The sequence below is a fragment of the Leucoraja erinacea genome, chromosome 26 (genome assembly GCF_028641065.1).
Source record: "Leucoraja erinacea ecotype New England chromosome 26, Leri_hhj_1, whole genome shotgun sequence".
Taxonomy (NCBI): Eukaryota; Metazoa; Chordata; class Chondrichthyes; order Rajiformes; family Rajidae; genus Leucoraja; species Leucoraja erinaceus.
In genome coordinates, this window is record NC_073402.1 from 7,838,035 (window position 1) to 7,853,433 (window position 15,399).

Here is a 15,399-nt window from a genome sequence, read left to right on the forward strand (position 1 = left end):
AGCTTTTGAAATTAAGAAAGACCAGATTCTATGCATCGTCACTAATAATGCTTCAAATATGCTAAGCACAATAGAAAAAATTACTAAAGTTGAAGAAGAAAAAGTCACTACTGAAAGGGAGATCTCTGATGCAGATTCTGAAATTGAAACAGCATGAATAGAACAGAATGATGAAATGTTAGATGATATTGTTGAGGAGGCACCTCAGCTCTGTTTAATCCAACATATGCGCTGTGCTGAACGTACATTGCAACTAGCAAAAAGAGATGGATTGAAAGAACGCCTTGCAGCTGCTCTGATAGGTAAGATGAGGCAAGTAGCCACAGCAGCCAGGACCTCTAAAATGGATACTATCCTCCAGAGACGTGCAGGAAAGGGAGCTATATTGGACCAAGCAACTCGCTGTGGCAGCACATATATGATGGTTAGGCGTTGACCTAAAACCCTTTCTAGAAGACATTGATAATCCCAGTGCCTTACTGACTAAACGTCAATGGAGGTTGGCATCACAATTGCTTGCTCACCCTTATGCAGTCACCAAAAAGCTGCAAGCGGAGGATTTAACTCCTGGTACATTCCTTTGGGAATGGAAACATTTAATATTTCACCTCTCCAAAGCTGGATGATTAATTGCTGAAGGAATTGTATCATCAATGAAGAAAAGAGAGGGTCTGCTACTTGAAAATCAGATCTTGTTAGCTGCTGTCTACATAGATCCAATGAACCGAACCTTGTTGAGCGAAGATCAAATTGCCAAAGCATCTGTGATGCTCCAGTTCAGACAAAAGGGCTACTACTACCTGAAAAGTTGAACCACAACATGAAGATGGGAGTTCCAAATCCTTCTCATCCTCTTCAAACGACGAAGACTCGGATTTTGCAAAATATTTAGATAAAATTGAAGTCAAGAGCAAAGCGTTCCCGTTTAAACGTACACAGGCAGCCTTTTGATGTGAAACTAATGGAATTTCAGCAAGATGTTCTTGGTGGTTTAAAAGAAGTAGAGAAATACGATCGCTCATCTAAACTTACAGTACAAGAAGTCAAGGTACACAAAAAAGCTGGAGAAACTCAGCGGGTGCAGCAGCATCTATGGAGTGAAGGAAATAGGCACAAGTACAAGAAGTCATCCCTGCTTATTCAGAAATTGTAAAACTTGCCGCTATGATAGTAACAGCCATACCTATGCATTCAGTTATAATTTCTATTTCACGAGAATTTTTTGTTGTTGTCATAATTTAGCCATTTAGCTCACAACTGTGGCCTTTGTTTAATAAATTTTGGAGAAATGGTTTTATAATTTTTATTTAATTCAATGGATTTTTTATGTCCTATATGTATTTTGGTTTCTTATAGCATAATGAATTATGTTTTTTTTTCAAGAATTAACAATTTTAAAAAAGCCACGATAGCATAGATACAACCATTAGACTCAAAACTTTAAGGACATGGGTTTAAAAGGAAGCCTGATGATTCATGTAGTTTTTATGAAATGCCATTTGTGTAATGTCATCATAGCAGATTTAGAATTATTATACCTAGGGGTCAGTGTCAGGGTTCGGAGTCGGGTGTTTTGGGTATCGACTCCACAGCCTTGATGCCTGGGTGATTTAAGAAATTATCTAGACACTTAAAGGGCCTGTCCCACGAGCATGCGACTGCATGCGGCGAGCACGACCTAACGTGGTCACTTGAGCCGTATGGCATCGCGGGACCGGTCCCACTTCGATCGCCGAAGTTGTGCGGGGCTGTTCCCGACATCGCGCGGGGCTCCGAAAAACTGACACTGTCCAAAAATTCCGTGCGGCAACGGCCTGTCGGCCCGCAGCCGCATTGAGGCCGTACGCAGCGCCTCGACGGGCGTACGCATCGTCTCGACGCCGTACGCAGACGGGACCAGCCTTGTACAACTCCAACGGCTCCACGGTTGGAAGTGGGACCTGCCCTGCAAGGCCGTACGCCTCAAGCCACCACATTTGGTCGCGCTAGACGCATGCAATCGGATGCTGGTGGGACAGGCCCTTAAATGTTGTCAATTACCCAGCATCATTCTCTGGTACCAATCTCTGGGTGATGAAGGACTTTTGCATCACCTCTAAATCTCTTCCCCATTACCCTAAATCTAAATCATCTGGTTTTATCTAGCTATGATAATGGGGAAAAGTTAAGTTTGGTTGAGTTGAGTTGAGTTGAGTTTAGTTTAGTTTAATTTATTATTGTCTTGTGTGCAGTGGTACAGTGAAACGTTTTTGTTTGTGTTCTATCCAGTCAAAGAAAAGACTATATGTGAAAACAATAAAGCTGTCCACAGTGCACAGATAAGGGATAATTGATGTAACATTAAGTGTAATGTTAACAATATAACAATGTTTTTTTATCACGCCAATAAAGTTTTTTAATTGAATTGAAAGTGCAAAGATACAACATTGAAGCCCGATAAAGATCGGTCAATGGTCTTCAATGAGGTCGATGGGAGGTCAGGACCACACTCAAGCTGATGAGAGGACCATTCAATTGCCTGATAACAATAAGGAAGAGAATGTTCCTGAATCTGGAGGGGGGCATTTTCACACTTCTGTGCCTCCTGCCTGATGGGAGAGGGGAGAAGAGTGAGTGACCGGGGTGAGACTGGTCCTTGTTTATGCTGCTGCTGGCCTTGCCGAGGCAGCGTGAAGAGTCAATGGAAGGGAGGTTGGTTTGCGTGATGGTCTGAGCTAGGTCCACAACTCTGCAATTTCTTACGTTCTTCGATGGAGCTGTTCTCAAACCAAGCCGTGATGTATCACAATACAATGCTTTCTACAGAGTTTGAAGTAGAGGCATTGGTGTGCATTCTTGGCCACTTTTCCTGCAGTCTACCCTGTTTATCCCTCTCATCATTTTATATATCTCAGTCATGTCCCCTGTCAGCCTTGTCCGCGCCAGGGTGAATAGACCTAGCTTTATCACTCTTTTGTTATAATTGAAACCATTTCAGTTGTCCAGTACAATTAGCGGTACCATTGCACCATGCATCTTTTATCAGCAACTTAAACTCTATAAAGATCTAACTCGGAAAAGATGTTATGCTCAGGGACTGATATATTGAGGACACAAGGAACTGCAGGTGCTAGTGTACAAAGGAATACGCAAAGTGTTGGAGTAACTTAGTGGGTCAGGCAGCTTCTCTGAAGAACATGGGTAGTGATGTTAGGCACAAAATGCTGGAGTAACTCAGCGGGACAGGCAGCATCTCTGGAGAGAAGGAATGGGTGATGTTTCGGATCGAGACCCTTCTATATGGGAGGAAACCAGAGGAAAGACCATGTGGTTATGGGAGAAGGTGTGAACTCCACACAGACAGCATCTGAGGTCAGGATTGAACCCAGGTCTCTGGTGCTGTAAATAGCAGCTCTACTAGCAGTACCACTATCCCTTTACCCATTACCACGTGGTCTTTCCTCTGTTTCCTCCCACATAGAAGGGTCTCGACTCGAAACATCACCCTTTCTTTCTCTCCGGAGATGCTGCCTGTCCCGCTGAGTTACTCCAGTATTTTGTGTCTATCTTCGGTTTAATGCAGCATGGCCAGTTCCTTCCTACACATGGGTAGGTGATGTTTCGGGTTTGGACCATCTTCAATATATACACCCAGTAAGCTAACCCATGCTTCACACTATTGCATAAGATCTACCTCTTTGTTATGTTGCTGCCTTGAAACAAACTGGTAAGCCCATCAGTTAAAATAACTTGTCAATCTACACAAACTAGCAACTCGAATGCTCATGTAGACTGAAAAGCATTTCAAAACCCCTGCATCTTAAATTCAAGGATAGCATTGTTTAGCACCACTAGTTCTCAGATTAAAACTTCCATATCAAGTTGATTAAACTTTGAGAATATCATACTGATGAAACAGTGAGCAAACTTGCTTGCTCTTCCAGGTCACTTTTCACATTGACAGCATTTTCAACACTTACCTGTGACGTTGCTTTTCCAAAGGCACAACTCCGGAGTCTTTGCTGTTGCCATGCGATTAGGTTTAAAAGCTAAATTAAAAATTAAAATCCAAAATGGCAATGGATTTAACAAAATATAATCTGCGCAGCTGAGAAACTACTCTGGATGAGTTACAAATTATCTGCTACTGGGGCCCTTTGAGAACCACAGCCGCACATGTTCCACCCAGACCATCATTGTTTAGGGGCCGGCAAGTATTTCCTCGCATCATAATACAACAGAAAAAAGGAATGCGAATAGGTTGCCAGGATCTCACATCTTGTTACAGAGTCAACTTCTCTCAACTCAAACCCCACCTCCACTCCTACGCACACATCGAAACCAAAGGGTGAGATGTTATCCATGCACAGTCTATTGCAAAACACCTGGCAGACTTTGCTGAATGCAACCCGGCACAATTTGCCACGATGTGGTTTAATACAGCTTCCTCAGGGCAGCGAGAAACGGCAGAGCAACCGCAGATATCCTGCACTCTATTTCAAGTGACATCTCTGCAGAAACGGTGCAGGCTGCAACAGCATGTTTGACGTCACCGCGTTTCCACATTGTGCCACTAAGATGCAGCTCAAGCTGTCTTGCTGAATAGCCACAAGGACCCCCTGAGCCAAGTCCCATCGTGTCACAGCCCAGACCTCACTCGTTGGCTGGTGACCTTCACATCCCAGCCGTCCATCCCATGGATTTCACACCGGCTGCACGGTTTCAACATAAATTAGGTTAAAGGTCCAAAACGCAGCTTCAGTAAAGGCCTATGTGAATGATTTCAGCATCTGAAGGTCATGCTTACTCACCACTAACTGCTCTGTGCTTTGCTCCAGAGTTTACTTTATGCAATTGACCCAAAATAGAAGTCGTGCACAAGCGCAGGAAATCTTAAAGAAAAATCGCATTGAATGCAAATTGAATTTAGTTCTGATACAAGGAACTGCAGATGCTGGTGTACAAAAAAAGACATAGGATCTCATGGGATCCAAGGAGAGATAGCTGAATGCATAGCAAATTGGCTTCATGGAAGGAAGCAGAGGGTGATGGTGTAAGGTCACTTCTCGGACTGGAGGCCTGTGAGTACTGGTGTGCATCAGGGTTCGGTGCTGGGCCCGTGACTGTTTGTCATCTACATCAATGATTTGGATGAGAACATTCAGGGCAAGATTAGCAAGTTTGCTGACGATACAAAAGTGGGTGGTTTCGCAATTAGTGAAGATGGTCGTGAAAGATTGCAGCAGGATCCGGATCGATTGGCCAGGTGGGCTGAGGAATGGTTGATAGAATTTAATACAGAGAAATGTGAGGTGTTGCATTTTGCGACGTCTAACAAGGGCAGGACTCTGTTTCCATGATGTATCTCAAAACTAAACTAAACTAAACTAAACTAAACTAAGCAACATTGCCAGGGCCTGAGTTAGAGGAAGAGGTTCAGCAGGCTAGGACTTTATTCCTTGGAGCACAGGAGGCTGAGGGGCGATCTTCTTGGGGTGTATATGATCAAGAGGGGAATAGCTAGATTGAATGCACAGAATCATTTATCCAGGGGGTTAGAGGAATCAAGAACTGAGTTTATCATTTTAAAGTGTCAGAGGCACAATTTAAAAGGAACCTGAGGAGCATTTTTTTCACTCAGAGTGTATGGATGTATGGATATATGACACACTCAGAGTGTGTGAGTGTACGGATTAAACTGCCAAATGGCCAAACACCCGCCACCCTGTGTGAAAATATTACCCCTCAGGTTCCCATTGAATTGTGCCTCTTTCACTTTAAACCAATGTCCTCTGGTTCTTGATCCCCTGGTTCTTTATGTTAGCAGGTACTATGGCAGCATTTAAAACACGGACAGGTACTTGGATAGGAAAGGTTTTACATGAATATGGAAGTTTTGGAGGGATATGGGCCAAATGGAGGCAGGTGGGACTAGTATAACTGGGACATGTTGTGTAGGAAAGAACTGCAGATGCTGGTTTAAATCGAAGGTAGACACAAAATGCTGGAGTAACTCAGCGGGACCGGCAGCATCTCTGGAGAGAAGGAATATGTGACGTTTCGGGTCGAGACCCTTCTTCAGACTGATGTCATGGGAGTGGGCGGGACAGTTAGAATGTAGTCGGAGGCAGTAAGACTGGTGGGAGAACTGGGAAGGGGGAGGGGATGGAGAGAGAGGGAAAGCAAGGGCTATTTGAAGTTAGAGAAGTAAATGTTCATACCGCTGGGGTGTAAACTACCCAAACGAAATATGACGTGCTGTTCCTCCAATTTGCGCTGGGCCTCATTCTGACAATGGAGGAGGCCCAGGACAGAAAGGTCGGATTGGGAATGTGAGGGGGAGTTAAAGTGCTGAGCAACCGGGAGATCAGGTAGGTTAAGGCGGACTGAGCGGGGGTCTTCAGCGAAACGATCGCTGAGCCTGTGCTTGGTCTCGCGGACAAGTTGACCAGGGAGTTGCGGAGGGAACGGTCTCTGCGGAAAGCAGAAAGGGGTGAAGATGGGAAGATGCGACTGTACACCTACGACTGTAGTCCGGCCCACAACAACAACCGCATCGTCAAATTTGCTGACGACACTACTGTGGTCGGACTTATTTCGAAGGGAGACGAGGCAGCCTACAGAGAGGAAGTCCTGAAGTTGACAACCTGGTGCTCAGAAAACAATCTGGCGCTGAACACCAGGAAAACAAAAGAGCTCATTGTCGACTTCAGGAGGCACAGCACCGACTTAGCCCCCCTACACATCAACGGCGAGTGTGTGGAGAGGGTCAACACCTTCCGGTTTCTCGGCGTCCATATCGCTGCTGACATCTCCTGGACGGACAACACGACAGCGGTCATCAAGAAGGCTCAGCAGCGGCTGCACTTCCTGAGGGTCCTCAGGAAGCACAACCTGGACTCTAACCTGCTGCTGACCTTCTACCGCTCGTCCATCGAGAGCCTGCTGACATACTGCATTACAGCATGGTATGGCAGCTGCACCATGGCAGACAGGGAGAGGCTTCAGAGGGTAACCAGGACAGCGCAGAGGATCATTGGCTGCCCTCTCCCCTCCCTGATGGACATCTACACCTCCCGCTGCCCTAGCAGGGCAAAGAAGATCATCAAAGACAGCTCCCATCCTGCGTTTGGACTGTTCGACCTGCTGCCCTCTGGAAGGCGCTATAGGTGCATCAAATCCAGGACAAACAGACTCAGGAATAGTTGCTTTCCGAGAATTATAACTACTATAAATTCAAATTCACACATGCACTGACTACACCACCCAACACGGACTTCCATCTGTATATATGTATATATGTATGTAGCGCCGCAGAATTTGTGCACCTATTCCCCCCCCCATCTCCCTTCTGTTTTTTGTTTTTTCTGTTTCTTGTTTTTTGTGCTAAATTGTATGTATGCACTGAGTACGAGCAGCTTTCAGTTTCACTGTACGTGTATAGTGACAATAAATGGCATATCTATCTATGTGGCCAGGAGTGGGACCCCTTGGAGGTGGCGAAAGTGTTGGAGAATTATATGCTGTATGTGACGGCTGATGGGGTGGAAGGTGAGGACAAGGGGGACGAATGGGGGGAGGGAGAGCAAGTGTGGAGCTGCAGGAAATTGAGAAGACCCTAGTGAGAGCCTCATCTATAATGGAAGAGGGGAACCACCATTTCCTAAAGAATTAGGACATTTTTGATGACCTGGTTATATATTGGTCGGTGTGGGCAGGTTGGACCAAAGGGCCTGTTCCCACACTATATGACTCTATTTCAAGTAATATCACCATACATCCGCTTCTTTCCCTGTGTGTCCTCCCCCCCTTCAGTGCGAATCAATTTCCCCGACTATCTCCCATCCTCCCAGTCACCCCACTCCTTCCCTCCCATCCGTACACTCATTCTCATCCCCTTCATTCAATTCCCTTTTATCATTCCTCTGCCCCTCTCTATCCCTTCCTCCGGTTCCATCCGTACACTCATTCCTATCCCCTCTCTATCCCTTCCTCCGGTTTTACATTTCACCTCTTCTCTCCTCATCTGACATCAGTTGTTGTCTTTTTGCCTCAATTACACCGCCCCTGCCAGTCAACCCCCCCACCCCCACCCCCTCACCTGTATCCAGCTATCACTTGCCAGGCCTTATATGCCACATTGCTCTTTTCCAGCTTTCTCCCCCTAACTGCAACCAGCCTAAAGAAGTGCCCCAAGCTCGAATGTTGCCCGTCCATTCCCTCCGCAAATGCTGAGTTACTCCAGTACACTGTGTTGTGCTGAAGATTCCAGCATCGGCAGTTCCTAGTCTCCTTGTGAATGTCCTCCCCGCTCTCTCCTGAGCATTCACATCCTCCCGCCGCATGTCTATTGCTGTCCTGAAGCCTCCAGACCAACTTTAACTAACGAGCTGGGTTTGCATCAGAGGAGGCTGGAGACTCAGTGGGGAATGCTGGTCCTGGGTTAATGGCTGAGTTTGATCCTCGATACACTGTGAGGGACAATCCCAGGGAAAGGACTCTCATCCCAATTAGCTGTCGGAGTCATACAGTGCAGTACAGTGTAGTAATGGGCCCTTCAGGCCATCAATTCTGTGCTGACCTTTATGCCTACCTATACTAATAGAAACATAGAAAATAGGTGCAGGAGGAGGCCATTCGGCCCTTCAAGCCAGCACCGCCATTCATTGTGATCATGGCTGATCGTCCCCTATCAATAACCCGTGCCTGCCTTCTCCCCATATCCCTTGACTCCACTAGCCCCTCGAGCTCTATCTAACTCTCTCTTAAATCCATCCAGTGACTTGGCCTCCACTGCCCTCTGTGACAGGGAATTCCATAAATTCACAACTCTCTGGGTGAAAAAGTTTTTTCTCACCTCAGTCGTAAATGACCTCCCCTTTATTCTAAGTATACTAATCCTATGTTCCCCCATTAGGATAGTAACCTTCAATGACTTGCCTATTTACATTCCTGTCTAAATGTCTCTTAGATGTAATAATAGTAAATGATTCCTACCACTTCCTCTGGCAATGAGTTCAGATATCAGTCACTCTTTATGTAAAAAACGTACATAGATCCGCTACTGGAACACAGATCATAGAACAGTACAGCTCAGGAACAGGCCCTTCGGGCAACAATGTCTGTGCTGATGCCAAAACCAACTCTTATCTGCCTGCACATGATCCATATCCCTCCATGCCATGCATATCCATGTACCCATCCAAAAGTCAGTACAATGCCACTTGCGTATCTTCCTCAAGCACTGCCTTCAGCAATGTGTTCCAGGCACACACCACCCTCTGTGTAAAAAACTTGCCCCACATGTAACAAAACGATGCCATCTAGTGCATGATGTCTCCAACCTGGGAAACAGGTTCTGACTGTCTACCCTATCTATGCCGCTCATCATTATATACACTTCTATCAGGTTCCCCACAACCTCTGACCTTCATAGAATCACAGTCATAGAGTCATACAGCATAGAATCAGACCCTTTGGCCCGACTTGACGATGCCAATCAAGATGCCCAATATAGACTAGTCCCATCTGCCTAGTCCATATCCCTCTAAAATGAAATACCTGTCCAATTGTCTTTTCATTCCAGGGAAAACAATCCAAGTCCATCTAATGCTCCCTGTAGCTAATCCCCTCAAAACCAGACATTATACAACAAATAATCCTCCGTCATTTCCGCCATCTCCAACGTGACCTCACCACTCGCCACATCTTCCCATCTCCTCCCCTGTCTGCTTTCCGCAAAGACCGCTCCCTCCGTAACTCCCTGGTCAATTTGTTCCTTCCCACCCGTACCACCCCCTCCCCGGGCACTTTCCCTTGCAACCGCAGGAAATGCTACACTTGTCGCTTTACCTCCCCCCTCGACTCCATTCAAGGTCCCAAGCAGTCGTTCCAGGTGCGACAGAGGTTCACCTGCACCTCCTCCAACCTCATTTATTGCATCCGCTGCTCTAGATGTCAGCTGATCTACATCGGTGAGACCAAGAGTAGGCTTGGCGATCGCTTCGCCGAACACCTCCGCTCGGTCCGCAATAACCAACCTGACCTCCCGGTGGCTCAGCACTTCAACTCCCCCTCCCATTCCGAATCTGACCTTTCTGTCCTGGGCCTCCTCCATGGCCAGAGGAGCAGCACCTCATATTTCGCTTGTGCAGTTTATACCCCAGCGACATGAACATTGACTTCTCCAATTTCAGGTAGCCGCACTGTCTCCTCCCCTTCTCAGCTCTCCCTCAGCCGTCTGGCTCTTCCTCTTCCTTTCTTCTCCCCCCCCCCCCCCCCCCCCCACATCAGTCTGAAGAAGGGTTTCGGCCCGAAACGTTGCCTATTTCCTTCGCTCCATAGATGCTGCCTCACCCGCTGAGTTTCTCCAGCACTTTTGTCTACCTTCGATTCTCCAGCATCTGCAGTTCCTTCGTAAACATTATTCTGGTCAATCTCTCTCTCACCTTAGATCTACGCCTTCTTGTTAATGATACCCCTACCATGGGGAAAAGGTTTTGACTCACTGTCTTGTCTATGCATCTCATAGTCTTCTATACTACTCACAGGTCAACCCTCAGCTCCAGGGTAAACAAGCTCGGTCTAGGCGATCCATTCTTAAACCCTCCAACCCAGGCAAGGCTGGCGAATCTCTTCAGTGCAATCACATCTTTCCAGTAGTGTGGTGACCAGAACTGGTTCCCTGACACTGATGCAGATTCCAAAAACTGGGAACAATCTGATTCCCCACCTCGGAGTCCATAGGGAGCAGGTTTGGTGGGAAGGGAGCTTGAGATCCTGGGGAAATAATTGGGCTCTTCCTGCCCCAGTAGCCATGCTGTGAAGACACGCACCTTCCCCCTGAATCTTCCACACCTTCACTCATTTGCCAGGTTTCCGAAGGACGAGGGAATCTGGCTAACGATAGTTAAATCTGGAAAGCAGTGCGTTGTGCTCGAAAGGACCACAAGCACCAGCCAATTTGCCAATACTCATTTGCCAATACTCTCATTCTTAAATAAAGTCATCAACACCGATCCTGTAGCTCTTTGGCATAGAGAACCCCAAAGACAAAAGTAAGTATTTCCACATATTGGTCAATGCAGTCTGATCACAGGAAGTTAGTTCTGATGTGCCTGAGTTTAAAATACTGATTGGTATTAAGGTGACTTTACTTACAGATGCCCGCATCTAAGACGTCATTTGAAGGAAGCTCCTTTTTAATCTGCAATATAAAATGGATGAAAGTAAGATAACTCGAGAGATAAGAACATGCCACTTAGTTCATTAAACCCACTCAGCAGTCCTTCACATTATATGTAACGTCTCTCTCTGAGACCGCCCACATGCGCTTCACCCCCTTTGGAGAGTATCTGCAGAAGTATAAGAGGAATTATCCATCCTCACAATTCCATGATTCAACCCTGGCTCGCTGATCTCCAGATTTCTAAGAACTGCAGATGCTGGAAAAATCAAAGGTAGACTGGAGAAACTCAGCGGGTGAGGCAGCATCTATGGAGTGAAGGAATGGGTGACGTTTCGGGTCTCGACCTATTCCTTCACACCATAAATGCTGCCTCACCCGCTGAGTTTCTCCAGCATTGTTGTCTACCTTCCTGATTTCTAATGATTACTGTGAATTGAAAAAGTTTGGAGTTTCAGCCCAAAGTGTTAGGATCTCCAAGTTATCCCATCAGACTGTTTGTACCATTGTGTTTGGGGATACGTTGGCAATGGAGATACGTTGGAGAATCGGGACAATACTCTCGCCCTGGAAGGACCATCGGAAGCTTGATAACAGAGGGGAAGAAGCTGTTCCTGAGTCATTTGGTACACACCATCCAAGCCACGGCATCTTCAGCCCAATGGGAGTGGGGAGAAGAAGGAATGGCTGGGGCAGGAAAGGTCCTTGATTGTTGGCTGTTGGCAATTCACCACAGACAGCATCCCAAGAATAGCCCTGCACTGGACACCAGAAGGGAAAAGGAAAAGAGGGAGACCCAAACCCACCTGGCGTCGAACTGTAGAGGAGGAAATGAAAACAATGGGCCTGACCTGGGGTAGTGTCCAGAAGCTAACCCAGAACACACAGGAGTGGAGTTGCTGCCCTACATGCCAGGAGGCATAATAGGCGTTAAGTAAGTAACATCGCAAATATCCCAACAGACTGTCCCAAGTATCCCAGCAAAACGTTAGCGATTACGGCCATCATTTTATTGTCACCGGGCTTGTTTACATTTTGACGTCCTTGTTCGACCTACACCAAAGTCAGCTTGCCCGATATCCCTGCACTACCATCTTAATGTTTTCTTAGCCGCATCCCTCTAACCTCTCTTTGACAACTTTATTTTCCAGCCTCCACACTAATTTCTAAACCCTTGTACTTATCAGCCAATCCCTCCATTGGTATCACCCCCACCTCCATCACACACTTCCTAAAGCATTTTTAGTCTGGGCCATTTCCTGGCCAATCCTTCTCCCTTTCCTTATCGCCATTTGCTTCCACACTCTAGAACACCCTGCCTCTCCAGTGAATACCTTCTCTGATTCCCTCATGCCTTCATGGCCCCATGCTCACCATTTGCATCCACTGAGATTGGACGCTCTACCCCAATTCTGATGGAGAGGTTTCAACCCAAAACGCTAACTGTTTCTCCCTCCACGGACCTTTACTTTCTGCCTCTGTTCTTGTTTGGTTTTCGATTATATTTTCACCTCCGTGAACGACATATGCAGCTGGATATTATATTATATTAGAGCAAGTTCAAGCCCGACTGACCTTCTGAGTTAGTTTAGTTTATGGCGTGGAAACAGACCCTTTGGCCCTCCAGGTCCTCACTGAACAGTAATCCCCACACATTAACACTATCCGACACATACTAGGAACAATTTACAATTTAACCAAGCCGATTAGCCCACAAACTCGCACGACTTTGGAGTGTGGGAAGAAAAACCAGAGCAGCCAAGTGCAAGTCATTTTTGACGGGGGCCTCTCATACACCAGTGGTCCTGCCTTCACCCCTCCAGTAGCTCCGACAACATCTAACTATGGATTAGTTTCATCCATCTTCAACTTCAAACTAAGTTCCCTTCCCTCAGCACTTTTCACCAAAAGGTAAGAAATGGCTTTGAAGAACATCCGATCTTCAAAATGTATTTGCGTTTCATTCTGAGGTTATGTTATACACCCCAATGACAGAGAGAACTAATACCTTTTCCAGCTCTTGGGTGTCACCTTTCTGCAGGCAGACTTTATAGCGGGCGCTGGCAAGGTTGTCATAAATGTCCTCCTCGTGGTCCTGGACTGAAAAGAAAAATTGTCCTTTAAAACATGGCTGCCTTCAGTGATCTCAGTGCTCAAAAGGTGCGTTGGATGATTCCCTCGTTGTGCAGTCACCTGGGGCCATGAAGGCATGAGGGTGACAGAATTGATCGATCGATCGATTGATTGATTGATTGATTGATTGATAGCTACAGCATGGAAAGAGGCCCTTCAGCCCATCTAGTCCATGCCGGCCACTGATCACCATTCGCACTTGTTCTGTGTTATCCCACTTTTGCCTCCACTCCCTACAGACTAGGGGCAATTTTACGGAGGCCAATTAACCTACAAATCCTATCTTTGGGATGTGAGGCAAAACCAGAGCACCTGGAGGAAACCCACGCCATCACAGGGAGAACACGCAAACTCCACACAGGCAGCATCCGAGGTCAGAATGGAACCTAGGTGTCTCTGGCGCTGTGAGGCAGCAGCTCAGGATGGGTGTAGTGAAGGTCCAACATGTGATAGAGCTGGGTGGTCAGAGATCAGATCGGCAGCTCAGTCTGTGCCAGGTGGGATTAGCCCGGGCTGTCCATTTGTGAAGCTGCCTTACAGGAAGATCAGATTCCCACTATATCCTGGGCTAAATATTCCGTTAAGCCACTATTCCGTTCCGCATGCACCATTAATCCGCCGCTGCTTTGGTAAGAATTGCCCATTGATAGTGTGAACATAGAGCATGGAATAGTACAGCACAGGAACAGGCACTTTGGCCCACAATGTCCCTGCTGTACCTGATGCTGATACTGGAAACTGGGGCTTCCATAGGAAAACCCATCTAAATCCCAGCATTGGACAGGGGTTGGACTGGGAGATCTGCCCCATTAATCTTGACTGTTGTCCGTGGAAAGATTGTTTGTGTTAAAAAAAAGTTGATTCCAGTAGTGAGGGAGCGCTGCACTGACGGAGATACCTCCTGCTCTGGGGTGAGGTATGAACACAAAGCCCAACCTGCACTAGATGCAACCAATCTCACGGGCACAGTTTCAACAAAATGCAAGAGACTTTTCCCTACTATCCTACTTGCTTTCTATCGCTCAATGGTCTATAACTGATGACCTGTATGAAACATAGAACAGTACAGCACAGGAACAGGCCCTTCGACCAGGGGCGGATTAACCATTAAGCAGACTAAGCACATGCTTAGGGCACCAGGGCCAAAGGGGGCACCACAAAGTTGGGAAAAGGGTGAAAAGAAAAAAAAACGAATGAAGATTTGTTAAAAAAAAATTGATAAAACTAGTGCAAATTGATCATAATGTTCTGTTTCTTGATCATGGTGCACCCTAGGGTTGTCTTCCCAGGTGTACCACAAGGGGCACTGCTGGCGCAGTGCACTCTGACCTCTGTCGGTCAGTAAGATCATTAACACTGTCACACGTTTCCTGTTGTGGAATAGTCTCCACTGACCTCCGTGCCTCAGACATGATGCGTGCGATATCCTTGGAAATCTAAGACCACTGCACTGGTGAGATGTCATACAACTTCAATGATCCTTTATTTAATTAGTATACATAGTCGTCTCTTATGTCGATCTTTTTTGAGACTTTTTGTGACTACTTTTGCCTGATTTAAGCTATTTTTTGTTGGCGAGGTGCAGTGTCATAGCATGTGTTTAAAAGTAAAATGATGGAGCCAAATTCAGTTGTCATGACAGTCATTTCAATGCCCCTCTCTGTCCCGTTTTAATTTCAGCCCCATGTAAACGTCAACAATGAAGCGTGTTCAGTTGAGTGGTGCGCAAAAGAGAAAACGTGCAAAAGAGAATGAGCAAAAGAATCTGTCTGTTGTAGCCAAGACAGGAAAGCTGACAGATTTCTTCTTACAATCTGCAGAGAAAGATGATCCAGATCAAAACCAGTGTCAGACTTCAGACAGCAAGTGAATCAAATCTATCTCCTTCATCAGAAACAGGCAGTGTTGGTGCAAGGCCAGATTTTCATGATGACGTTGCACATGATGAAGAGCCACAACCTGGACTATCGTATCTGCCCCAAGCACTGCCTTCAGCAATGTGTTCCAGGCACCCACCACCCTCTGTGTAAAAAACTTGCCCCACACGTAACAAAACGATGCCATCTAGTGCATGATGTCTCCAACCTGGGAAACAGGTTCTG

General features: G+C 46.4%; 1 protein-coding gene across 2 annotated transcripts in view; it reads right to left on the reverse strand.

The window, feature by feature from the left end:
- The window catches only part of LOC129709620 (SH3 domain-containing kinase-binding protein 1-like), a 74,509-nt gene that overhangs the window by 35,513 nt on the left and 23,597 nt on the right, over positions 1–15,399 (reverse strand). For both annotated transcript variants that reach the window (XM_055656082.1, XM_055656083.1), the window contains 2 exons: positions 13,173–13,264; positions 11,140–11,185 (listed from right to left, as the gene is read on the reverse strand). In XM_055656082.1, coding sequence (XP_055512057.1) covers positions 11,140–11,185; positions 13,173–13,264 — 138 coding nt within the window. The remainder of the gene's footprint in view (positions 1–11,139; positions 11,186–13,172; positions 13,265–15,399) is intronic.